The sequence below is a fragment of the Aythya ferina genome (assembly GCF_964211825.1).
Source record: "Aythya ferina genome assembly, chromosome: 7".
Taxonomy (NCBI): Eukaryota; Metazoa; Chordata; class Aves; order Anseriformes; family Anatidae; genus Aythya; species Aythya ferina.
The window spans coordinates 31,810,739-31,837,179 of record NC_140302.1 but is presented as its reverse complement, the minus strand read 5'-3'; the positions used below and the strand labels follow the sequence as shown (position 1 = coordinate 31,837,179).

Below are 26,441 nucleotides of genomic sequence, written 5' to 3'. Positions count from 1 at the left end.
CTCCCTTTCCAAACCTGCAGGGTTTGGTCCACGTCAATAAAACAAAGTAATTTTACCTGCCTAAAGCCAGTGTTGAGATGTGAATGCAGGACAGTGCTGCCTGGCAGAGGGCAGCGGCTGCCTCTTCAACCACCATATCCAGAGTACAATTAATATTCACCTTTGACTGCATCAGCAATCTCACAGCTTTCATCGTCTCACTTCCTCCCTGATAAAAAGCTACTTATTAGATGGTAATGCAATGAGGGGATTCATTTCTGAATGTCCTTTTCCAGTCATGTTGGCCCTGGGAGGTACCAACGCAAAGTACATGTCCCACCTGCCAGAAAATGTTGAGCTTGCACGGCAGCACCACAAGAGCTATATGCAGTGTGTGACCGTCTCTAAAGTTATCCCATTTAATCAAGAGTAGCTTTAATGCAGTTCTGCTGAGCCGGTTTTGACAGCACATTTTATTTAGGCAATAATTCCCCCCCAAAAAGGGATAAACTCTTACCTATTGTTCTTCGGAGATCTTCACACTGGCTAATGTGGGGGAATTTCAAGATTTCCTTCCACTTTTTGCTTTTGCCTTTGCGTTTCCCTCCACCCCCTGCAGAGGAAGAAAGATCAGGATTAGATTGCTTTGGGCACTACGCCCAACCCACAGTTTACCAGCCCAACCACAGCCCTTATGGATATCTTGAGTAATTGAAGCTGGGTAGATGGGCAAATTGAGTCAGCTTGTCTGGGCTGAAATGGCCCAAGGAGGTGACATCTGTCAGAAGACTGGGTTGGTAAAGGTTGGTAGCTGGGGCTTGTGGCCTACCAGACCCAGTTCAGATGACAGTGCCTGAGCTGAGCATCTCCAACGCCATCTGCCCCAACTCACAGCCATTTCGTGCGAGTCAAACAACCTTGTAAAATTACAGGTCACCTCTTTTCAACCCGGATCTCCCCCTTCTGGTTTTGGGATGAACCCTGACTTCATCCCAACAGAAGGGCTGGAAACCCAAGTTCAACATTCAGTGCTGGCCTTCCATCCCTCACGTTGCATGTTCTGCCAGCACAGCGTTACAGCTGGCGGTACACACACCAGCCAGAGCTACAGCATTTTCCTCGGAGGGAGGACAACGGTGGGAGAAAATTAATGTAACATCCTCCACCCTGATGAATCTCCCCCATCAATGTCCCTTCATAAATACCATGCTGCAGGTGACACCGGCATCCAGGTGCCACGTCCAAGTTTTCCCAGCCACGCGGCCTGCTCCTGGCCTTGGTCTCTCACACTGCCTACACGCGCCTCGTTTCCCCATCTCCCCCGTCTCAGTGTTCATATAGCAATTCAGCCCCTGCTCACTAAATCTGAATCACTCAAGCCCATTTCACACGCGCTGGCACATCAAATGACTAATTCGATGTGCGTTAATTCCTTGGAGGGGCTGGTAGAGTCACAGCTGCAGACCGAGTGCATGTTGGGCACTGCATGACATTGCGGCCTGAATTAGGAGTGCCTAGACACAAAAGGTAGCAGACAAAGAAAACATGAACCCTGGGACAACTGCAAAGAGCTGCTCTCCATGGGGTTTCTGGTCGCACGGTGGAAGCTTTGGAGCAGGAGTGCTCCTTCTGCGTCTCACCTCCTATTTCTTTGCTTTTGGTAACCAATGGTTTTGTCATTGCAGAGCTTGCCTTGGATTATTTTGAACTTCTTATTGACAGGAATTTATGGTATGTCCACATCTTCCAGTGTAGTGCACATCTATCTGAACTAGCTGTAAAGGAACTGGCTTGTTTAGACTATTGTGAGCCCAGCTCCGCTCCCCTTTCCAGGAATTGGTTTCCAGCAAAGCCTAGAGGCCCATGACTGCCTCCACGCCACGCGGTAATTACGCAACACAGACATACCCTTTGGCTCTGTCATGACCTCTTCTTCAACCTCCCCTCTTCAGTGCATCCAAAACACCACTGCTAAAGTCATTTCCTTCCCATCCCTCCAACCACAACTTCAGAGAGGCTGCCCTGCTCTCTTCCCGCAGCACATGCTGCCTGGTTTCATGTGCTGAAGCTCCTTCCTCATGCTCGTTTATCCTGTAAACTTTGAGTTCTGTTCCCTGCTGCCCAACCTCCGTGGGGATTAAAAATGAAGTATGGATTTATCAGCACCAAGGGAGGGATGGGGAGGAAAGGGAGGGCAAGGAGGGAGGCAGTGGGATTGGTGTCAGAGCAGAACAATCCTCATTTGACAGCCACAGGATTCACATCGGGATTTCTGTCTCCCTTCCTTAGGCTGCCTCTCTGGACACAGGAGGTGGCAGGAGTAAGCCAGATGAAAGCATCCTTTAGGCTGCATCTCCTCAGCACAGGTAAACCTTCACCTGCTGAAGGTTTAAACTCGAGGCCAAAGCGCTGGAGATTTCACCTCCTTCTCCAGCCACCCGTCCAGAAACTCTCACAAAATGGTTGCAGCATCGAGCAGCGCAGAGCACTGCACAGCAGCCCTCTGCTCGACGTGACAACTCTCAGATCTGTGCAGAGACAAAACGACTACACCGAGCCGGGCCAGGACGTTTTTAAATTCCATTCGATGTAAAATACATATTGATATATTTGCATTGGATGATGTATTTCTGACATTAAATTTCCATCAGAACTGGAGCAGGGCTCTGTGGTCCCTCGTTACAACTGTGATCAATACAGCCAGCGCGTTCTCTTCTCTTTTGTGGCTGTCCTCCAAAAATAAGCAGCCTTGCCTGATGAATCATTTGCTCTTAGCTGAGCATGAAGTAGCGTTACTATTTTGCCTGTGACGTCTTTATGTTAAAGATTCTGATCAACTGCTTTAATCGACCTGACCTTTCTGCTCTCAGCTTTTCTTGTGGAGCCAGCAGTGTTTGCTGGCTCCAAATGTTAATTCCAGGGGGCTTGAAGGACATAATGCAGTGAGACAGCTGAGACAGGGGAAATTGTCTAGCAGAGCTAAAAGCTAAAAGGGGAGTTTTCTCTGAATAGGTCAGTAATTGTGCAGGTTGCAAAGGGAAGCTTTTCACACATTGTCTTGATTGCTGCCTTTGCACTGTTTCTTCTGGACAGGAGGATTTGCAATCTTCGAGGCAGCTTCTCCAAGCAGAACTTGACAGATGTGCCATGTTTTATATGCGAGTTTCATCGGGCGGTCTTGGAGGGGCCGACTGCTTTAAAATGTTGGTTTGCTGCTGATGACAAAAGGTGAGCTCCCAGCGACAGCAGGAAATCTCAGCTCCACTCCCTCGTGTTCACTTAACAGCTCAGCATTTGCAAACTGGGGATTGAAGCTAATTCTCTAACTTGTCAACCAGTCCTACAGGAAACAAAAGCATTTGCTCTACATCCTCCCTACTGAAAAATACATGGCATGTTTTGTATCTTCTTCTGATGTCCAATAGCAAATCTAGCTCTGATCTCTGTGCACAGAAGGAGGCATAACCAAAAGCACACATGTAGAACATCTGGGAGCAGGAGCTACCCTTAGCCAAGGTGCCTACCCTTCTTGCCTCCATTGAGCAGGATGTATTTACTCTCTTAACACCCAGAGAAGGTAGGAGAGTACTTGCATCCTGTTAAGCCAGTGAGACATTAAGTGTTTTGTCCAAAATGCTGTGAGAAATCAGCGACTGAGCAAAGAGCTGGAGCCTGGAGCCTGTCAGTCCTGCCAGCTGCAGGATCGAGCCATGTTCCTGCTCAGCTGATAAAGGACATTTCATAACACAGAGTTAAACACAAAGATGGGTGAATTCCTTCTAGCATCATGCCTGTAACATATTCCCTTTGTACCTCATGGCACCATGCCGTGTGGCTTTTAAGCACGGGTAGGGTGGCTTCATACTTTTATTCTCTTCTTGCCCAAGTCAGTAAGCCTGCATCACTCCCTGGGCTGCCAGATCTGGCTAACCCAAGCTTGCCAACATTTCTTTGCCTTCAACTGCATTACCTGCAATCTGGTTAATCTGCAGTTTAGGTAAACTATTCACAGACCACTGAGGGGGAATACAGCTGGTATTTTCCATTTTGCAGCAGTAGCTAGGCTGTCATCCAGCTCTTTCCCACCAAGGGTGTAGAGCTCTCTACACTATGGTTGGAAGGCCGAGAATACACAGCACATGAGAGCAATGAAACAATCTCCAAAAAATACTAAAAATCATGGTTAGCACCTTTCTTTCACTCAAAAGAAATGTACAGGCTACAAAAGAATTCTTCCTTTCCTCTTGCCACTCTTCCTTCACTCACTGTCAAGCTTTATGCAGCTATATGGCACACATCCACCTGCCTCTTCGCGCTCCCTCCGAACACTTTTGTTGTTGGCACGTAGGAACTGCCATGACAGACTAAACAAATGATCTGTCTAGTACAGGCCGGACAACAGGCAGATTCAGGGGAAGATCTTAGAAAGCTGTTTTTATTTTTTTTGGAGATTAACTGTGTATTTTTGAAGGAAAAGAATACCAATTTGAAACGTGGAACTGCTTATTTTTCTGGAGTGCCTCTTCCTAATGAGATGGAGTGAATTAAACTCATCAGCCCATCACTTTTCTCTGCGATTTTTCCATATCTTTTGCACAACCTCTGTTGCTCATCTAGTTTCTAAAACAAATGCTTCCATCCTTTGCGTACGTGCATGGAAGTTCACCCAGGTTTGCCCTTCTAGCTTCATACCTGTCCCACCTATGCTCAGCCACACTAGCTAATGAAAATGGTTTGTTTCCAAAGAATGAAGGATGAAGGACACTGCTTGCTCTCTGCCCTTCCCCCTGCCCTTCTCATCTGGGAAAGCAGAAAAAAAAAAAATAATACCAGGAGCATTGCTTTATCCTTACAAGATCTTTGATGACTAACATGGGCTTAAAACAAGCTGTTACAAGAGCATGAGGAACCTCCCTGTGAATCCCCTTCTCCGTCACCCCAAGGAAAGGAGGAGAGCATGAGGGCTGGATTTCTGAAAGCAGGTAAGCCTCCACCATCCGCTGGGAGACAATGTTACTACAGACCCGTCCCTGGAGGCTCTGGTTTATAAGGTACAATAAAAAGTCCACAACATGCCCTCAAAAGAGAATCACATTACATAGCTCCTCTTATCGATGCTAATCTGCCTTTATCTCCTGCAGCCTTTTTTTTTGATGAACGTGACTCTCAGAACAGTCACAGGCTGTGATAACGGTTTTGTGCCTCTCTTCCCTGCTGTCATGGCATGTTTGCACATAAATCATCTGCATGTTGCTACAAATGCATAAGCCTGACAACTGCTGCGTAAACCATCCCGTTGCTTTTTGGAAATGAACAGCAGATGTAGTTCATGTTTAAGCCTTCAGAACCGCAGAGATGGGAATTTCATAAGCGAAAACACCAACTTCTCCCCAGCAGTCGGGCTGGCGTTGCAGGCTGTACTGGTTACCAGCACATCAGAGGGCAAAATGCTTTGTTTACAACTGGCACCAAAAGTCCTCATAATGTTGGCTTGCAGAAGTCATCGTTCATAAGCAAATATTTATTGCTGGACTATCTACCTATTATTTCTAAAAGAATTCCAGTAGTACTGCAAATACTGATGACAGACTGAAGCCTGGCTTTAATAACACATTTTATATGTTAAAAATGTGCATGTTAATAATGTCCTTTAGTAACATCAACTGCCCTGAAGGGGCAGAGGAAGTCTTTGAAGATTGATCCTCAGGACTTGACTATCACACATCAAGGCCATACTGATACTGCTCTAGGAATATAAAGAGAGCTTTACAGAAGCTACCTTTATGTCAGAGCACTTTCAGGGGGTCGCAACTAAGCTGAAGAAAAAAAAAATGCCTTTAATCTTTTCTTCTTTTCTGTTGGTCTCAAGTGGGCATTCAAAATTGTCAAGTTCCCCACAGAAGTCTGCCTACGTCCTCCATCGGTTATTTTTAATGCATATTTGAGATTGTTTATTTCAACAAGTTGTCTTTGGGTTCTGTGGGCCAGTTCACATAAGCTGGCCGTACGTTTCTCTGCTAAGCATGTTGACAGGGAGTTTTTTGGTGATGTGATTTCCCCAGATGCAGTTAAATTTTCCCCTGTGTAAGCACCTTTAGCTTCTCTGTTATGGCTGCCCTCTCTTTTATGCCCTGCATTTTTGCTGTATTGTGCTTATCTGCAGCTGATGAGCGAGCCAAAAGAGATCATTGGCTTTTATGCCACAAACAAAAATAATCCAGAAGATACAAGTATACTGAATACTTACAATTTGTTAAACAAAAAGCACCAGTAAATCTCATAGAAACAAAACCAGCTATCATCTAAAACAGTGAAATTAAATGCGGCCCAAATTTTTAACTTCTTATTTTTGATCTCAGACTGAAAGAGGCTACTGGCACAAATCCAGGCAGCTCAGTTATGTTTGGAATGCATTACCACGTATTGGCTGGTTCAACAGGCTGTTGGGGTGAATCGAGATGATGGCTGCAAACTGAAAGGTGCCCGCATAGTGTTTGACATCGTAGTTGGCAACAAGAGCAGAAGAGACAATGCAACAAATTAATCTGGAGCCACTGTGCTCCTTTGGAGTCTACTTCTGGACCTGCAAGGTCTTCTGGAGGAACACGAAGGGGCTGTGATATCCCAGCCTGGGGAGTATTAAGAGATTTTGTCCATCCATGATGTAGGTAACATAACATTTGTCTGTAACGTTTCAGTATCAATGACTACCATGTGTGACCAGTCTTTCAAACAGAGCTGTTGGGCGCCAGGGCTATCACCCTCTAAGAAAGCTACCATCCTAGTGGAATTTTTCCCCAAACTGGAGCTGAGAGTCAGTATTTAAAAGTTCTAGAAAATTCTGATTCAAAGACATTAAACCATTTCATTTTGATAACATTGAGTCATCTCAGTTCTCTAACGTCAAAACATTATCATAGAACATATCAAATAGAGTATTAAGATATATTATATCATTGGAACAAAATGGGTAAGGTAAATTGACATTCTTTACTTTGGTAAAGTGATGTTTCTATATTGTCAAAAAGAAGCTAGAAAAAGCAAATCCTTTTTTCTTGTAAGTAGACACTTTCCTGCAAAACCCTTTCATTTTTGACAAAACGCAGTTCTCAGAAAGGAAGATTCTTTTGTCAGAAATGTTCTCGCCCATCTCATGTTTTGAAGCACATGAGAATTAAACAAGAACGTGGCCTTCCCATATCTGAATGCTCGAGTGAATCTGAATTCTAAATTCCTTACTGGTTCCCTTAAGTTAATTTGCACATCTGTAATTGACATCGACTGTAGGAGACCAGTTTCCCATTCTTCCAAAGAAAGAATGCAAATCCCAGCTCCAGAAAGCCTGCTTGAATAGGGCCTGATAACATCTTTCCAGGAAGGAACTGATCCTTAAGCAATGACTTTTTAAACTTATGACCTGTTCTGTATATTTATTATCCTGTTTTAGTAACATGTATGGAAGCTGCTAACCAAAGCCTCAAAGCCTCAAAGCCCAAACTGGTAAGGGCAACTCATGACCCACATATAGTCCATGTACAGCCCATTGCCCACATAGATTTCCCAGGAACATGTATGGTACTCTGGGTTTCAGTGGTACTCCTCAAACAACCTCAGTACTCTCAGGGCTGGCCTCTAAAGCCAAGCTGCAGATCTTAGCCACACATGGAGCTGACCAGGAGTTTCTACAGGTTCTGCAGACTCGCTGCTCCACGTTTTGCAATTCAGATGCTTAGTGACACAGTGGCAAAATGGGCCAACAAGATGTGCAGGAGGAACACACAAGGAAATCTGGAGCTGTTATAGGCAAATATTTGGGGACGGGCTCTTCTGAAAACTCTGGTGCTGGTTCTAAGGGGAGAACACTTGAAAAGCCAGCCCCAAGCATTGAATGATGTGGGTTTGCTCTGTCCCTGTCAAAGAGCTGTGTGGGTTTTTTCTCCTGCAAATAGTTCTGCAGTCTCTAAAAAAAGAACTTAGCCTCTGTGTTCCTGACATTTTCGTTTTATAAGGAATATTTCTGAACTGTGGGGAGGAGATCCAGCTGGATGGGAGGTGAGAATTCAAGTGTGTTCCTATCATCAGGCTGTAGCCAGGATCAGAATTATGTTCTTTTCTGGTTTCAGTCCTCACCTAAATAAACTTACTAACAGGGCAAAAGAAAAGAATTTTAGTAAACATCATGAAAAATTAATGATTTGAGACGGGCTGTTTTATTAGGCCCGACTGATTTATTAGTTCCACCTAATTGGTGGAATTGGTAGAGCTTAGAGATGCTCTGATAAGAACTCAGAAATCCAGATGTGTTTTGCTTTCCATACATAAATAACAGCGTGCTCTTTCAGTTTAGATAGCTTATTTCTGAGTCAGGAAAACAACCACCAGAACAGACAGAAAGAAATAGTGTGGAGGCTCCGTGAAGGAGGCAGAAGAGCAAGTCCCTCACCCATCCAGATGCTGCACCTGAAGGCACACAGTCCTGCACTCTGGCAGGCAGACATGAAGACCCCAAACATTTAGAGACGCTCCATACAGGTCACAGCTATGCAGAGCCTGATTTGAGTGATGCTGCAGCCCCTTTGTGCTGCCTGTGCATACAAATACTCCACCAAAACATTGCAATCCCACAAGCTCTCCTTCCACATTTAATCTCACCAGAGACCCTTCACTAGCAAAGGTACAGATGCTCGAATGGGAAGGCACTAGGAGGTGTTATTGGGTGCCCAGTACCCTTTGATCTTGTAGGATCTTGGTATTTTTGCAGTGGCCCAGAGGACCATACATCATTCTGACAGTGCAGAAAGAGCCTGATAGCCATAAGAAATGTCCTTCCTTGACCCTTCCAATGACGTCTGGGTGGATCCACTCTTCTCTCCAAACTTTTCAGACATTTGATGTAAACAAGCTAGAAGCTGTGAAAATTACACTGGGAAGCTCCTGAGAACATGTGTACAGCTGTATCACCAGAACTGTTTTGGAGGAACAACTCATCTGGGACACTCCAGCACTTTGGCTTCCACAGTCAGCCAGGAAGAAAAGTAGAGAATCATAACGTGTCCTAGGTTGGGTCACTTTCTAGTGGAGGGCAGGGTCAGCCACATTTTTTCTTTACCACAAAAGCAGATAACAGCCCTGGCCACGTTCCTGGCTCTCCTGTGGAATAAAAGCTCAAGTTCTCACATACAGACATATGCATAAAGCACAAGTTAATCCTAGATACATGACGAGCCTTCACACAATCCACAGAAGAAATATGGAGAGGGGGATGAAACCACCCCAAAATGCCTGGTTTGAGCGAGCATTTGCCAGTGGTAGCCATGGGTTGACAGAGGGGAAAAGGCACTAGCACATGCTTTGGCTTTGGAGGAAAGAGGAACTAACTGGATAGCGGGACAAGGGCGGGCAGGCACGCACAGGGCTGGCGTGGATCAGGCTGAGGTTGCAGCACTGCAGGAGTTTGTGGTGTGGCTGATATTAGGAGAATGAGAGAGATGAAGGATGAAAAACCATAGGGAGAGAGGAGTGGGGGGCAAATACAAGCAAAGAGGGTTGGCTGTGAATCTCTCCTGTATTATTCGCCCTAGCTACACTGCCTGGCTTTGGCCCCACCATCCCATCCAGCAGCAACGCGCCGAAAACTTCTTTCTGTGGAGATCCGACACACCCTGCTACACCGCCCCTGAAATCACAGAAAACCTTGTCCTCAAAAATCACTGACAGCCCAAGACATTATGGCAACACAACCGCATGCGTCAGCATTTAGGATCATTATTGGAAAAGGTTACAGAAGGGATTCAGGTTAATGGAGGTAATCTGTGATTATCTGATGTAACAGATTGCTCTGCCAGTGACTCATGCGTTCTGCCACAATATCGCGCGGGCTGCAGCTGCAAATAGCTCGTGGGATGGAGCCGGCTCCCAGGCTGGGAAGAGTGTCCCTGTTGTTCAGAGAAAGCCCCGTCGTGCTGGGTGCCAAGGCTCTGCAGGGTGTGAAAGCCCAGCAGGGCCCTGCAGGGGGGTCCGTGGGAGCGGTGCGGCACAGCTGCTCATGCACGGGGTTACTATAGCTACCGGCTGACGGCCTCAAGGAGAAAAGCAGAAATGAAAAGGGAAAATTAGGAGGTAGGAGACGAAAAAAAAAAAAAAAAGGAAACTTGTTGTAAAGCACAGGCAGAGGGTTCCTCCGATTAGCTAATGAGGTGCTTCAAAAGCGGCGGCTGAAAAATGAGGCTTGAAGGCTGCATGGCGTAAGCGTCAGATGATGCAAGCAGCTGGCCCGCTCTCCTCTCTCCTCTCTCAGCCACCTCCACCCTCCCCAAGAGCTGGCAGTGGTGAGCCCCACTTTAATAAACACAAAACAGCTGCTTTGTGCCAGGGATGGATTAACTATTTCCTTGTGGCCCGCAAAGTCCTGCCCTCCGCTTGCACTCCCCTGCAGCCCCGGGGCCAGAATTAGAGCGAGGGACTGGTTTGGCCCAAGGGCTGCCAGGAGCTGTGTGGAAGCAGGTGATGAGGAACAAGAGGAGCTGCTAATTATGGGCTTCGTGTTTTGTGCTGGGGTGTGCCCTGCCTGAGGGTCCCTGTGTGGTGGAGCTGCCAGCAGGCAGGAGCTCCATGGGGCACAGGTCCCAGTGTCGGAGAGGCACAGCACTGGGTCTATGTCTGAGTGTCCCTCTCTAGCCAGCATGACCGTGAGGTCGGGTGTTAGTTTTGACTTGTTTCTATGCCTTTTCTGCTCCCAGAATGACCACAAGCTGCCAACTCAATTTGGTGGCCTGCGGTGGTCATAGCTGACCTAGCAGGGGGGCCGACTGCCAAGGACTCCAGCAAAGAGCAAGGCCGCGATCCTGTCACAGCCCAGGAGAAGGTGGAAGAAGAGACAAAAATCACCACTCAGTGACCCCACGGCACCCACACCTCCTGGTGTCAATGCCTCGGCCCTGGCTGAGGGCAGGCCCTGATGCCCAAGCTAGCCCAACATACCACCAGCAGCTGCAGCCAAGGCCAGACACTGCTAATATGTACAAATATCTAAATAAATGCATAATTCCTGCTCACATGCCTTCCTGACAGCCAGCTGTTGCCTTTGCTTGCTGTTATCCTTCCTCGGAGATTAATGTCACTGCCTGGGACAGATTATTACCGATTTTTATTACGAAGCATATACATCTGGCAGGTGGTGGGCAGAAGCTAAGCCTCGCAGAAAATAAAATACCCGGGCAGCTCGCAGGGAATGACAGAGAGCAGATATCTGCAGGTCTTACCCTGGCTCTGAAAGCCACTAATGGCATGAGGTCAGAGATCACTGGGCTTAATTGTCCATCGAATTAACGGTGACGAATGTCTGTTTTCCCCTCTCGTTAAAACTGACACCAGATTTTTCAGAGAAAGCAGAAGGGCAGTTGGCCACAAAGGAATGTTTTGATGGCTGAAGCTGAGATTGCTGCCAGCGCCAGCCCAGCAGAGCGGTGCAGGTCAGAGCCCCTTCCCACACAAAGCAATGGAGAAAACTGCTGCTGACTCCAGCCCAAGACCAAACCTCCTGGGCCCAGCCCTGCAGCCGCTGATTATCCTGCTCATGTTGGAAAGAAAGAATACATATATATATATTTTTAATATCAGATCTAGATCTTAATATATAAACAATTGTAAAAATAATTAAATTGGAGGAGTGTGAGTTGTACCATAAAAATCACCCCGAGCTTGTCTCTGCCTGCTTTGAAGTCAAATCTAGTGCTAGAAAAAAAGTCAATAAAATACTAAAATGTATTATAAAAAGCAAGATTTTTCTTTGCATTTTCCCCCTGCAGAAAAAGTTCCTCTTTCATTGTCCTGTATACCCCCTGCTCAGCAACCCATTTTTGCGTAATAAGTGTCATCGTGGGAGGAAAAACAAAAATGGGAAATACTAGGGGAGCAGTTTTATCCAGCTAGTGACATTTTGTGAAGCTGGCTAACAATTTTCTATTGAAACAACTTCTTCCACAGTAAGAATGAGGTCGGCTTACTGACTTGCGTTTTGTTGCTCAATCTCATTTCAATTTCGATCTTAGTGTGGAGCTGTAGAAATAAACATGAAAGCTTCCCTTTGTTTTCAGGTGCTGGTGTTAGTGTTGAGCTGTTGTGAAATTGATCGAAGGGCACATCTTTCCCATTCATCCAAATATATGCAAACCCCTCTGGTGTTTAATTTAAGCTACGTAAACAAGGAACAAGCGCTTTCTGAATGTTGAAACTACAGCATCAGCCTAGCATCCGGTTTCTGAGATCCATAAAGTCACTCCCTACAGCGTAAGCCATTCCCCTCATTATGGTGCATGTTGATGTCTTTAATTAATATCTGTAATAAGTAACATGGTCAACAAGGATGTATAACACTGAATTAAATGAGCAAATTCTAAATATTCTTTCAGCAGTGTGTTTCCACAGAGGTCACATCGACCAGTGAACAGACACACTGGTTTTCAAGTAAATCTATGTGCTCGGCCTCTGACTGAGCTAATTATAATGGTGCCTTTAGTGTTGCTGCCTTTAAGTGTCTGCCAGCACATCCCTAACAAACCACTAGGTTCATGTTTTTCTAGGCCAGATGGAAAAGTCTGATTATCAGGTCAGAGTCGATTCTAGCTCCAGAGCTGGTGTACTTACAACCCGCGTGAATCCCACTTCAATTAATGACAGAGAAGTTAGTGGCAAGCCATCATTGAACACTCTAAACACTCTCCCCTAAGACTTAACATGGTCCTAAAGGACTCAGGAAAGTGCCTGGCTCTGTGGTTACAGTCTGCCAAACATCTGCAGAATAAGTCCTGGTTGGACTTGCAGGCAGGTACGTGCCACCTGCCCGCAGCAAGACAGCCCCACCAGCCCCACTGTGCCTAGCGCCAGCATGCTGAGCAAAATTAACAGGGTGCTTCTGCAACTAACGCCTGAGCTGCAGTCCCTGTGCTGTTTCAGAAAGGGCAGGTGGGCAGGGTGCAGGCCCCACCACCTGTGATGCTGTTGGTCATACAAATTACACTGCCAGGTGCTGTTATAACACAGCGCAGCGCACCACGGCGATGCTGGTACGTGAGCAGGCATAGAGATGGATGGATGTACAGAGCACGCTTCTGATAAACAGGGTAACAGCTGCTTGTGCGGCACTGGCAGCCTCAGTATGTTAGCTCAACATACCTACAGGAAGGCACGACCTCTGCTGCAGGAGACATTTTCTTTTCAGGTGTTTTATAAGATCCATATTTCGGCTTGTTATTTTTATTCCTTTCAGGGTGTCAGGGCAGAAAGATAAATCCAGCTATTGATTTAGATGGTATTCCCATTTTTAAACTCACAAGAGCAAAACCCCAACAATTACACAGAAAATCCAAGCCTCCTTATCTCCTTCAGCTCCCCCAGAGACGTAGCATGCTCCATACTGGGCAAAGCAACACAGCAGCAAACACCGATCTTCATGGGGAGGCGTCTAAGTCCAAGTGGCACATGTGCTATTTTAGCACCTCTTGGGACTGCTCTGGGAGACAATGTAATTAATATTATTTCAGTGACGGCTATTTACCACATCCCACCAGGAATCTACAACCTGTGCTTACGGAACTCGAAAGAAATTAAAGCTCACTTCCTACCAGTTTCAGGTGTCTCCTAATTTAAAGCTGCATTTACAGGCAAAACAGGTCAGTAACTCTTCCCAGTAAGCCAAACAGCATCTTAATCACTTGTGTTTAATAGGAAACGAATGACTGAGCACTGATAAAGTTCACCATTATGCTTTTCAGGAAAAGAGAAGTGACTACAGAACAATCTGATAACTAGAGGATTTGCTTCCCGTATAACTCAATATTTATAAAGCATCTCTGTAGGGGGGAAGAAAGAAGTAATTTTATCTGGGTTAACATGCTAAATTATATTTTTAAATGACACTAGGACCCAACCAAAAACAGTGGTTATGGGAAAGGTACCCCAAAATGCCCTGAGGCAGGGAGCCTGGAGTTCAGGCTGCCCTTGCTCCTGAGGCTCAGGCTCTCCTGCTGCCTGCAGACACACACGGCACTTGCACAGCAAGGCTGACCTTGACCTCTGTGAGCTCCTAGAAGCACGCAGCAAGAGTGCACATGAGGTGTCGGCTGTGAAAGGTGAAATTGGGATTGTCCCCATTCTGTCTTCTGTACTGGATGGAATGGCTGGATTTCATTCTCCCCCTCGTACACTCACAAGTGGCTCATAGGCAAGAAGACATGGCATTTCTTGCAAGCTAAACACTAGACTTTCAGCCTTACCATACCTGGAATTTCAGTTATTTTCCATGCTTTTGTATATTTAATCCTCCTGAAATGCAAGCAATGATTACCCTACAGCCTGACTGGTGTCTCAAGAGCAGGACTAGTTCTCAACCATAATAGCCTCAAGTCCAGCTATGTCAAGTACCTACAGCTCCAGCTGATGTCAGTGGGAGCTATGCATGCCAGCAATCCCTTAAACAAGCCCCTTGAGAGAGGGCAAGAGAAAAATCCTAACTTGGGAATCCCCTCTGCACAAAATTATAAGCGCAGATTGTTTCTGCAGTAAGTGCTGATTCCTAAGACTTCCTGGTATGGAAGCTTTTCATGGGAGAATAACATGGGAGATGTGGAAGAGTGCTTACAGCTATAGCAAAAATAAAAATAAACTAGTTGTATTTATGCCTAAAAAGGAAATGTTCTCAATTATTAAAAAAAAAAAAAAAAAAAAAGTTTATCTTCCAGAAGTAGAGAAGCAAAGATGGGGAAAAACAAAACCAAACAAAAAAGTAAAAGGTACATCTACTTAGTTTCACATTTTCCATGTTATTAAATGACAAAGCAGTTTGCACTTTGCTGTCTTGGCTTCAGATACCAAGTGAACTGGTGAATTTCTGAATTGCTTTGAAAGTAGATTAATAAAAATAATAAAATCAACACATCTCTTGGCTCTTCAACAGTGCCCTCTACTTTAGGACCCAGAAGCATTTTGCAAACAAAAACAGCAAAATCTTTTCCAGCTTAAAGATGAATTTTGTCCTCAGATAAATTACTGTGACTTTTACAATCCTGTTGAGACTCTCCACATGTACAACTGGGAAAGGAAATTATCACGGACAGTTTAAATGCATGATGTTAATTAGAAAAACAAAATAAAAACAGACCCCTTCTTCTTGAAAAGTTTCCCAGTTGATATTGTCAGAGATGCTAAGATAAAGAGCACTGCTGGATGTCAGAGGGAAAAGCATTCTTTCCTTTACTCTGTTTACTCTGTTTTGGGCAGCCCAGCTTTGCAGAGAAAAAGCAGAGGGTGCCATGCACACTGTGCTCACGCAGCTGTGTGTGCAGAGCGGGGGCTCCAGAAAACCCTCCCTCTTCATCAGGCACTGGAAAATCCAGTGGCACTGACATCTCTACTGCTGGTCACAGGACAGACAACGTGTGTGACATCTGCTTCTCTGCAGCGCCTGCAAGCCAGCAGGTTCAGGATTCTTTCAGTTATTTTGTTCAGGCAGTGCATAAACACAGGGCCCAACCCCAAGGACCCCCAACACTGCAGCCAGAAGTGTGCCCCGTGACATCTTTGGTCCCCTTCTGTCACTGGGGACGCTGCCTTGGCTTCCATCAAGGGCCAGGAGATTATCCCGGTTCATCCAGGGCCTCCGGGGTGTCACAATCTCCCCGCTCACCAGCAAACTGCTTTCTGGGGAAGAAAGACACGTTTTTCAAAACGGGGTGGTATTACTGCAAAACCATGAAAAGTTGCCAGGAAAAATAAAGGCCTATAAATGCACTGTTGTCCACAGCTGACTAGATTTCAATTAGATTTAATAAAAACATGATGACCGAAAGACGATTGAAGAATAAAGGCGAGTCAGACCGGTTGTTCTCCTTCACTTACACCCTGCTGCCTCTTGTTTCTGTCATCCCCAGCTCTGTATGTCTACCATATCCAGCATTAGCTCCTTGTTCCTGTTTTCCAGGTTCATCCTCTTTTCACCTCAAAACTCTTGGATATGAAAACCCACCAGCCCTTGATGCCACTTTTTATCTCCCACAAGTGGAGGTGCTTCCTGCACCCTTCTGGCTCCTTGAAGCAGCTTGTGCCAAGGGCACGGAGCCTGTTCCTCCCCCTTGTTTGAGGGAAATGCCTCCAGCAGTGGGCTGCAGACTCCTGTTCCCTCTCACTTGATCTCTCTTCTTTTGGTCCATGAATCCTAAATTCCCCTCTGCATACTCATACACCTTCAACAAGCAGGACAAAAAGTGCAATCCCTCACAACCAGCACCAGCACCGTGGTGCCTAAGCCATGTAGGCCTCTGGTCAGGATGAGGTGATGTCTCATTTCCTGCATACAGGGCCCAATAAATATAACTATGGGATTTTTGGTAACAGCCCCTGGCCTGTATTGCACAGTCCCTGCTCCAGGTAGTGCCTAAGCCCTACATTGACCCAGTGTAGGCCAAAAGTATGCCAAAAATATCTTAACAACTAATAGTATAAACAGCTGTGTGCCAGTGCTCAACCCTCCTGCCACAGCTATTCTTAAATTCACTAGGACAGTGAATTTAAATTCACTAGGACATTTCAAGTAAGAAATCCTGAGCTGGTTGACTTCAATGTGGCCAAAGTTTCACCGTAAGGTACTGCCAGGACTTGGCTTTGGGCAGAACCTCCAGCTCACTCCAATGAACTCTGTCATATCTGGACCTCTTCCACCCATTACCGACATAGGTATGCAGCAGTTTATGGAGAATAAAATATAATGGATGGAGCCTGGCATTTGAAATCACTGGTCACAAGACTGTTCATCCCCTTCAAGAGCTGTCACATTAAGGCAACAGAGTAGCAGGAATTTGTGACAATCTGCTTATACAAAAAAATAAAAATAAAAATATAAAGCCAAAAATAGGACTTAGTCTTGCCCTGAGATCCAAGGAAAATTCTACAGCAGATGTCTTTCATCTATATGACCTTTTCCACAAAGACAAAAGAGAGACAGGATATTAAACCACAGTTTAAGATTTTTATGACTGTTGGCAAGCATTTATTTATTATGGGTTTGTTTGTTTTGGAACTTTGTTTTTAGGTGAAGGAGTGTTATTTTTTGCACTTTTCATGGAACTTCAGCTGAAATACCATAAAAATGTCTGAGACAAATTTCTTTTGGGTGATTCGCACATTCTCAAAGTCACAAGCTGACTCCCTTTCCAACTCACGTTGCTCAGACCAGTGTGTTTAAACCAGGACAACCATGTGACATGAAAACAGCAGTTCACTTCTCATAAAGTCATGGAAAATCTTGAAAGTGTGTAGAGGTGACAGCAAGTCCTGTAACAAGCAGGTTTCGAACAGGAAACATGTTGGAAAGCCATAGCACGTCCCCTGCAAATCCCCCACTGACTAGAGTGGAAAATACACGTGCACACAGTGACAGCAGGACACAGCACAAGGAATGTGGGAGAAAGCACAGATTAATTGCATTTGTCTCCTTAATTTGCTTATACCCTTTGCTAGAGAGAAGCTCTCCCTAGCATGCTCAGTTTACCTTACAGATGACTAAGCAGATGGGAAGATAGGGATGCTACTAGGAAAGATAATCCAGAGGAAAGGACATTAACCTTGGACCCAGGGAGGATTAGTTTTAAGTCCTTCTTCAAGCACAGATTTCTTGTGTGGTTTTAGGCAGAATTAGGCTATATAAATACCATGTGAAACCACAGGCTCCAGCTTGTGGTCGCAGATGGGCTCAGGTGAGCCGACTGAAGCAGGTATCGGTCTGTTCTCCCAGCTCTCTGCCAGCAGCTACTACCCTTGGGGAATGTCAGATTTAATGGGCTGTGATCCTCATTCACAGCTGCTGAACCTCACATTATCACACCAGGCCATGAACTGTGACTGCAGGTATACATCCTGGCTAAACCTACTGAAGATCCCAAGTCAGAACCCTTCCTCTTGTCCTGAATCAATTCCTAGTACACAGCATGAGCCCGGAGTATCTCCTAAGCCCTCCTTTGATATCGATGGGTGTAAATACATTAAAGACTGGAAGCATTAAAACCAGATGGAAGTTTTCTGTGGGATATTTTTCCCTTAGAAAATACAAATCACACATAAACAAATTTTTCACAGACGTGTCAATTCTGATAACATGTTATGTAAAATAAATAAAAAAAAAAATAATAAAAAAAAAGCTTTTAAATAAGGTTAAAATAGAGTGCTCTTTACTTTTTGATTCCAAACTAATTTCACCCCTTTTAAAATATTGCATTACAAACATTACATCATACTGAATAAAATACAAATTTTGCTGTCATTTCTAACCAAATGAAATTTATAGGCTGAGTTCAAACACTTTTTCTCCAATTAATTTTTCACAGCAAATTTGAAATGTTTACTTTCATTGTGCCTTAGAATATTTTAGGGAAATTTGGGGAGAAAACAAAACAAAGCAAAACAAAACACACAAGAAAACAGGACAACAGCAAAAGTTTTGGCCCTCAAAACCTCCCCAAGGCCCTCAGATCTCGCAATCGCAAGGGCAGGTGAGGACAGGCTGGAGCTCTGAGTGTTCTTTTGGAGTGACTAAAACACGACATGGGCCAAATGCAACCACATGATACTTCCAAAATGAGAACACATATGGCTGAGCATTTCTGAAAAGTCAAAATCTGCTCGCAGTGAAATCAATGGGCGTTTTGCTTTTGACTTCTGTGGAAGCAGGGTTAAGTCAACAGTGTATAAGACGGGAAAATCCCAATCGGGGATCAAGTACAGCATTCCCCATAAAGATTATTCATAAAGTGTGTAGACGTCACAAGAAAACAGAAGGTGCTACAGAGCTGTTATTTTTAAGCTGAGGGTGAGAAAATAGGCAACGAAGCATAGAGCATAACTTATTATGTTGCTTTGTCACCATTCTTGTTAAGAAACACAGACAAAATATTATAAAGAGAAAAAAAAGTAATTGTCTCTGTTTCTTCAGTTCAAAGTAAACATTTTCAATTTTATGTGAATTTTTATGTTTTAAATACTTCTGAATTCTCTGAAACTATTTCTGAATACTGTTTTTTAAGACCCACACAATTTCAAAACCACCAAAACACCCAAGAATATTTCTTTAAGCTACCCAGAAGATACCAGCAGATGTGTTCTCCAAACCCCTGGCTTCTACAGAATTTAAATCAGGGCCTAGCTGCCTGCAATGCTCTTGCAGAATTGGATACTGTGCCTCCTTCTATTGGCAAAGAGCAATCAATCTGGAAAATCCCAGGCAGACACTGAAGTGGATCACAGGGAGCATCTGTGCACAAAGGCGGAGACCAGTTCTAATCATCAGCATCACAGGACCATAATCCTCAAGTCCAGGCATGAGCAATTATCAGTATAAGAGCATAATTTATTCCTTGGAGTCAGACATAAGATGGATATCCCATTGGGCACAAGTTAGATTGCTCTATTCTTTTTTTGCTTAGGAAGACCGCTTATTATGTATGAAACAGTACAAATAGCAGGCAGTATGAGCCATCAGATGAGCTTAATAAAGGGCTTCACTAAAGTTAGCAGTGTGCTCTCGTTCTGTGTGGGGTCTAAAATGCTTGCATGCAAATGAAAGTACAGCAAGTTCTTGGAGTTTTGATAATATTCATATGGTTCAGGTCTCTTACCCAACAGCTACACTGTCATGCATACAGACCTTCGGTGTATGTCACTTGATTCAACAATGAAAAGAAAAAATAAACAAAACAAAGCAAAATGGAAGATTTCAATCTAAGGGCTTTAGATTAATATTTAACCACATTCAGGAGCACTCTTGTGCCAATTGTTCTTAATACTTGTCATGAGCTACCTGTCTGACAGTTCACGGGGGGTGAGGGGGAAGAAATACCTCTCTGCATCTCACACTGCATCACAGCCACCAGTTCAGTAAATGCCCTGGCTGTTTGCAGTTTGTCTGCAGCAGGGACCACACCAGTAGCTGGGATTTGCTATCTGCCCAGGGGGTGTTCTGCTAGCACGTCCCTTCCTTCCCTGTTGCTGCTTTTCTCATGAGTCTCTCAGCCCAGCCCTGTCCATTCTTTTGTAAAGCTGAATGAAAGCAGCCACTCAGTGTGGCTTGGCCAACCTGTAAACTAAATCAGAAGGGGATTTGGTTTTGCTTAGCCCAGCAGCCCCAAGTGGAACAGCAGCACCAGCCATCAGGGCTTGTGGAGAACACACATTGTTACAGCTTCACCCATGGGTGCTCCACAAAAAAGGGATCTGTTCCTCTAATTGTATTTTGAGAAGGTACATGGTGAATAGTAACAGCCTCTGCAGCATCATGAGACAGGATAAAAGCCATGCAAGCTATCGGTTTATGCAGCAGACTTCACATTAGCCAGGTGCTGATCACCTCCCAGCCCCGGAGAAGAAGCCGTCCTGCAGGAGACATCCACCCCGCAGCGCCGTGGGGAGCACCAAGGAGCGCTGCTTTTGGCTTTGGTCATTTCTTTTGGTTCTGGCCTCAGTGAGCTATGGTATATTTCTGTGCAATTACAAACCTCGTTTGCAGAGCGATAGGAGGAGAGTGACTGCAGGATAGTTTCCCACAGAAATAGGAACCCACTTTCTTTATTGCAAGTAGAAATAAACAGTTCTTTGAGGCAGACAGCAGTATTTCATGTTGCAAGAGCAGGATGCTGTTCCAAAGTTTATACTAGGGAAAATGTTAATTTCTGCAAAGCACTTCCTCAACAAAACCTGGCTTTGTAAATGGAATGTGGTAGTAACAACAAACCAAATATTTTCTTCAGATGTACTTAAACCTATACACTCAGTCATCTCAAACATAAGGAAAAAAGTCAAGATGGCTACATCCATCATTAGGTTAAATACAACTGGTCACAATTAACCTCTGATAATTAACCACACGGAGTACCTTTCACTCCTAAAAGCTGCAGTAAATGTAACGCAATCTATAAATATCTCTGAGGCCCCTGATGGCTGAACTGCGGAGCCTGACCTCCAGGTTTCTGGTTTAAATGCCCGGGGTTACGAGCCCAGCGTGATGCAGCACTGACTGCTGCTCGGGTTCAGCGCTGATGGATGTCCCTTTAAAGAGCTGCAAGGTGGAATGAATGAAAAGCCTCCCCACTGCTCGCCGCTGCCAAACAGCACATTTTGAAATGCAACTCAGAGTCGCATCCTTGTAAAGCCTGCTGATGCAGCTCCAAATATATCTCCTGCAAGCAGTCTACCTCCTTGGTTTTTTATGCGTGTCGTTGTTTCAAGTCTTTTTTTTTTTTTTTTTTCCTTTTGCGCTAAGGAGTGGAGCTTTCTCGCCTCACCGCGAGGGATATAATTCTCTGTTTCGCAGGGCGGTTTGTGACCTCAGTCTTCTGCTCTCCCTGAAAGAGCGCATCTTCCATTGACGTCAAGGGCTCTGCACACGTAGGGAGATAAGCACATTGGAGGCAAGAGCCGCTACGTGAATGAGAATGGGGAATTTTGCTGTAGGAATTCACAAGCCTCTCACAGCCTCCTCTCCTGATTAAAGCCGGTGGGATTATTACACAAATTCAGCTGCTGAGTCCTGGCTATCTGAAATCCGCCTCACACAGGGCTCTCCGCTGTTAGCCCATCCCAATTGTAAGGGCAAGACAAAAACCACCATTATCTGAAAAATCAGGCCAGATGTAAAAGGCTGGTGTCGGAGGGGAGTCGCTCACAGCAGCCCTGCCTGACAAGTCAAACCTGGGGGCTCAGAGGAGCTCATAAAAATCCTCCTTGTGGTGCAGATTTTAAGCAATACGGACCCCTGGGTAAGACTGGGAGGGGGCATGGCCAGTCTTAATCACTGCTTTAGTGAGAGAAAAAATATGAGCCACATACCCATGTAGCTCAGCATAGTGCTTCAGATTAGCCCTGTGTGAGCCGGTACACCTAAGCACGTAGCGCAGCACGGGCAAGCTGCTGCAGCTCCCCAGGTGGGCAACCACTACGAAATGGCCAGCTTGTGGCCAGCTCAGAGCCCCCACAGATTAGCCCAGGCACAATGCCACCCTGCCGTGGCATTGCTGGCAGAAGAGCGTGGTGTAGCACCATGTCTCCACAGCTAGCAAGTGTCCCTGAGGTGCTGGTGGCTGGGGCACACTACAGCCCCCTACCCTCCTGCCTCCACTGGCACCAGGAGCTGGGAGGCGACCTCCACGTCCCCAGTTCAGACAGACCCCAACATGCTCAAGAGCACACCTGAGGGATGCAGCCCTCTGCATGAACACTGGTCTCTCAGAAAAGCTGCTGCTTATTACAGACAGCGCTACAGCCGCAACGGAATGACAGCACACATCTGATTACACTACGGTGCACATTTAAATAGGATTATCAAAATGTAAGTTTGTGTGTAAGCTTTCCGTGCTCTCACACACAACACCATTTTACATTTTTGTGCTGCTCTGCAATGTATCAATCAGGTTTGCTTCACCTTCTACCATGTACCGTCTTTACAGGCATTACATCTGTAAGGCAATAATGACTGCACATTATTAGCGAGTTTGGGTGGCAAGCAAGAGACAACATGCATTTGAAGAGATGCATGTGTAATAGCTAAATCCCAGTTTTCTGTAGCAAAATCTGGAGGGAAGGGAATGCTGTCAGTAGGCAAGCAAACACAGGTAGCGATGTTCCTGGCCTGACTGCTGTACGTGGTGCAGCATCATGCTGGAAACTTCAGTACACAAGGCCTGGGTAGGACTGCTGAAGCGAGTGGTGCCTGTTTGTGTACACAGCTTACCACATTACAGAATTTAAGAAATATTAGTGATTTAAACCCTGAGCGAGGACATGCAGACGAGAGGTGAGTCCTCAGCCTGACCTCCCAGTTTTCCTGATGTGACACGCCAGTACTGGTGGCCTCACTGCTGACAAGGGCTGGGAGGACTGGGGAGGAGGGCTGGGGTGTGGGCTCATGGATGAACCAGATTCCACAAAGCACAAAAAAAAAAAAAAAAACACCCTTGTTTAGACAGAAAGTAAACATTGTGAATGAAGTATGAATGGACAGAAAGGCCATTTCAAGCTCAGCCTGCTTTGAAGTCAAAGCTCATTCAAAAATGTTTTGCCATTGCAAAGGAAGAAAGATACTAATCTACAGCCCAGAGCCTCCATGTTTCCCATTTTCCTCCAGCCTAGACAAGATACAGAAGGTATGTTCAGACAATGATCAGCTATGATATACATAAAACAATGCTGATGTGTATTTTAGACAACTCACACATGATTTCTCAGCCTTGATTACATTAGTCCATTGCTTCTCCTTGATACTTTGGAAAACAGCATTTGAAAAAGCCTACTGAAGTGTTTAATATGAAGCTGGAGAAGGGACAAATGACTGATCATATCCTGAAGCACAGGACTACATTTTCTTGCTCTCCCTATGCAAAAACACAAACTTTGTAGACTGCAATATTACCAAGGTTTTTCACAATCTCCCTGCAAAATAAAATATGACTCCCTGCCAAAAGCTGCAGCAGGGAGTTCCACAGGTTGAGTATTCTTAAGCATTATTTTTTTCCAAATGTAAGTATTGATTTATTGTTCTCAGCATATTGAAATATGTTTGGAAGGCTGAAAAATGAGGAAAAATGTGATACTAATTCTTCAGTATGACTTTAGGCAGTATTCTTTCTATTCTCTAACTACCTTTTTCAAAAGGCACATACGAATTTCCAAAATATTCCGATCAATTAAATTAAGGCATTTCCTTCAGTTCTCTTTTTTTCCCTCCCCTTAGGATTTCACATAAAATGCTGGTTGTCTAGGTGCCAGGGGAAATCAAGAATTAAAATACAGAGCCATCCAAAACATCCTCAAGACCGTAGTCTGACACTGTGGTTTCTGTCAGTGACCACACTTTCATCTTATTGGGATGCCCTTGAAAAAACTGCTGCTGTCGGAAGCAAAACCTGTGCCCAATTCATGGAATACATGAATGCAATATAAATCCTCACAGGCCAAGAAATTCCACAGACACCGCACGGATTAGCTGTGATAACATCTTTCCCCATAATATTGAACAGTGACAGAAGTAAAAGAGGAATGTTTTTCCCATTTCAAAATTCAGGGCCAGACCATCCCCTGAAGCAGGGCAGGCTCTGTACCGCTGCACCGGAACAGGGCTGCCCAAATGCTGGCTTGCCTCATAGTGGAAAAATCTAGCTCACATACGGCCAGCTTAGGAGGGCACAGAGCCTTCACAGCAGCACATCGTCATCTCCTTACCACTCGCTCACCTTCCACCTCAGCTGCTCCAGCGTGCCTTAGTAGAGCAGCCTGTGTCTGTCTTCCATAGGGTTGGCCCTACACTGAGTCGATCCAGTGAGGGGAGGCTTTGAATCTTCTTTGTACTTTTTTTCCACATTCTCCTTCTCCTTTAAAAAAAAAACTCAGCTGTAGGTGAGATCCCGTTTGTCAGCATTGCCATAAACATGACAGATGCAGACCATGATAGTTAGAGGGATGTGGTGTCAAAGGGGTTCCTTGGAAATTTAAAAAGTCGCATAGTCAAGTAACTTGATTCACCAGGTTATACTTTTTGAATTCTGGCTCTCTCATTTCTGCATCACAGGACTGTGTAGGACATTCCCTGTAGGGCTGGAAGGGCCCCAGCTTCTCTTGACACCCAGAGCAATGACATGGGATGTGCCTGCTGTGGAGCAAAGATCACTATGTAGAACAGTAAGCTTCAAATAGCAGAGCTGGCCAACGAAACACTGCTCAGGGGCTTGTGGACATTGATCAAGAAAAAAACTTTCTGTTAATCACATAAATTTTTCAGGCTTTCTGAAGCCAGATGTTTAAATTAAGAATCATTCTCTACTGTTGCCATAAATCAGAGAGAGAAGTGCAGCATTGTGCAGCCAAGAAATAGCTGTCTCACAAAGTGAGATTTATAGTACTTCAAGATGTGTCTCTCTACAGAATCAAATGCACATGTATTGGGTATTTTCAAGCATTCTCATAACCCACTCCATCCAGGACACCCTGACAATTGTGGTCCTTCGAATACCACCAAGAAAGGGACACAGCCATTGGGATGGCATCACTGCAGCCTGTCCATGAGTTCAGTGCTCAAAGAGGCAAAGGGAAACAGTACAGTTGAGGTGTCAACTTTGCTGGAAAGCACAGCTCAAAGGAGGAGATGGGTTATCAGTTACTCCCTGTCCAAGGGCTTGCTTTCCAGATGGCACTGCCCCTTCCACATGCTTCAGCCTTGCTTTAGGGGGGAAGGCCTAAAGAACCAGTGCAGAGATGTATGTCTAAAACCTTTCTGATACCTTTCTCATGCCACACAAATACTGTTCTCATAATTGTACTCCCATTAACTTCTTGTTCATCCTTTATTAGCATCCTGTGTCCCATAGAGAGCTCTTCATACCCCATAGGCAGGGGGTTGGTCAATCAAATGAGGAAGTTTCTAAGTTTCCATAATCTACCCTTGGCTGAGACTCTCCTGAATGCCCTAACACAAAACCAAGGAGGTCTATTTCAAGAACTTATATGATCTTACCTATTATTAAATCTGGAAATGATGCTTTGCATCATACTCATCTCTGGTGCCACTATCACCTCGGCCAAGTGCCAGTTATCCCCAGCTTGTCGTTGGCTCTGAGACAAGGGGACCACATACAGACAATAGAGAAGTTGAAAGCTCTTTAGGGCTCTGTTCACACTTGATTTAAGGCAGTGGTGTCCTGTCCCCTCCCAGAAGCTCTCAGGAGTTTTCCATGCTCTGCTGATCTCTTCACACCACGTTCAACCAGGCCACAGCAGCTCACTCCAGCCAGATGCAAGACTTCCCACAGGAAACTCACAGAGCCCTCTGAAGAAATTATTAGAGCACCCTTCTGCAACTCAGATAAATCAAGAGGAAAAAAAGTGACTAGCACTGTCACTTTGTCACTGCTGGGCGATGGCCAAGCTCAATCAGGTGTGTGGTGGGCCACAGCTCCTTCATCGCAGTCACAAAAGGCCAAGAAGGACAGCTGTGCTTCTAGCCCCAGGTGTGAGCTCTTTCCCCAGAAAATAGATTTCACATTCATCAGTCATTTTTTGGCAGCCTTTGCTGTGGCCCATCTGCTACCGCGGTGAGGTGCCGGGTCGGGAGCTGGCTCACGGCCTGCCCCGGGCCAGACGCGCCCAGTGGGCCATGACTGCACAGCTCCGGCAGCCCTGTGGCAGCCCTTCCTCCCAGCAGCACCGTCCCCAGGAGTGATGGGTCGTAAGACTTCCCAGGCTAAAATGCATCTGGCAAAAGACAGTTTTCAAACACGGGACACAAAGAAACAATAGTCTCAGGCCTGTAGTGGCAGGCAGGATGGATGCAAGTGAACTGTGCTTCTCTGGTGAGGTTGCAGGCTTGTTATGAAGAAGTGGAGCAGGCAGAGCAAAGAAGAACCAGCTAGAGCTGCTAAACACCCAGGTGTCTT

The 26,441-nt window shown here is 45.3% G+C and overlaps 1 protein-coding gene across 3 annotated transcripts in view; it reads right to left on the bottom strand.

Moving 5' to 3' along the window:
• GRK5 (G protein-coupled receptor kinase 5) overlaps positions 1-26,441 on the bottom strand; it is a 164,778-nt gene that overhangs the window by 96,650 nt on the left and 41,687 nt on the right. For all 3 annotated transcript variants that reach the window (XM_084525618.1, XM_084525620.1, XM_084525619.1), the window contains exon 2: positions 497-592. In XM_084525618.1, coding sequence (XP_084381744.1) covers positions 497-592 — 96 coding nt within the window. The remainder of the gene's footprint in view (positions 1-496; positions 593-26,441) is intronic.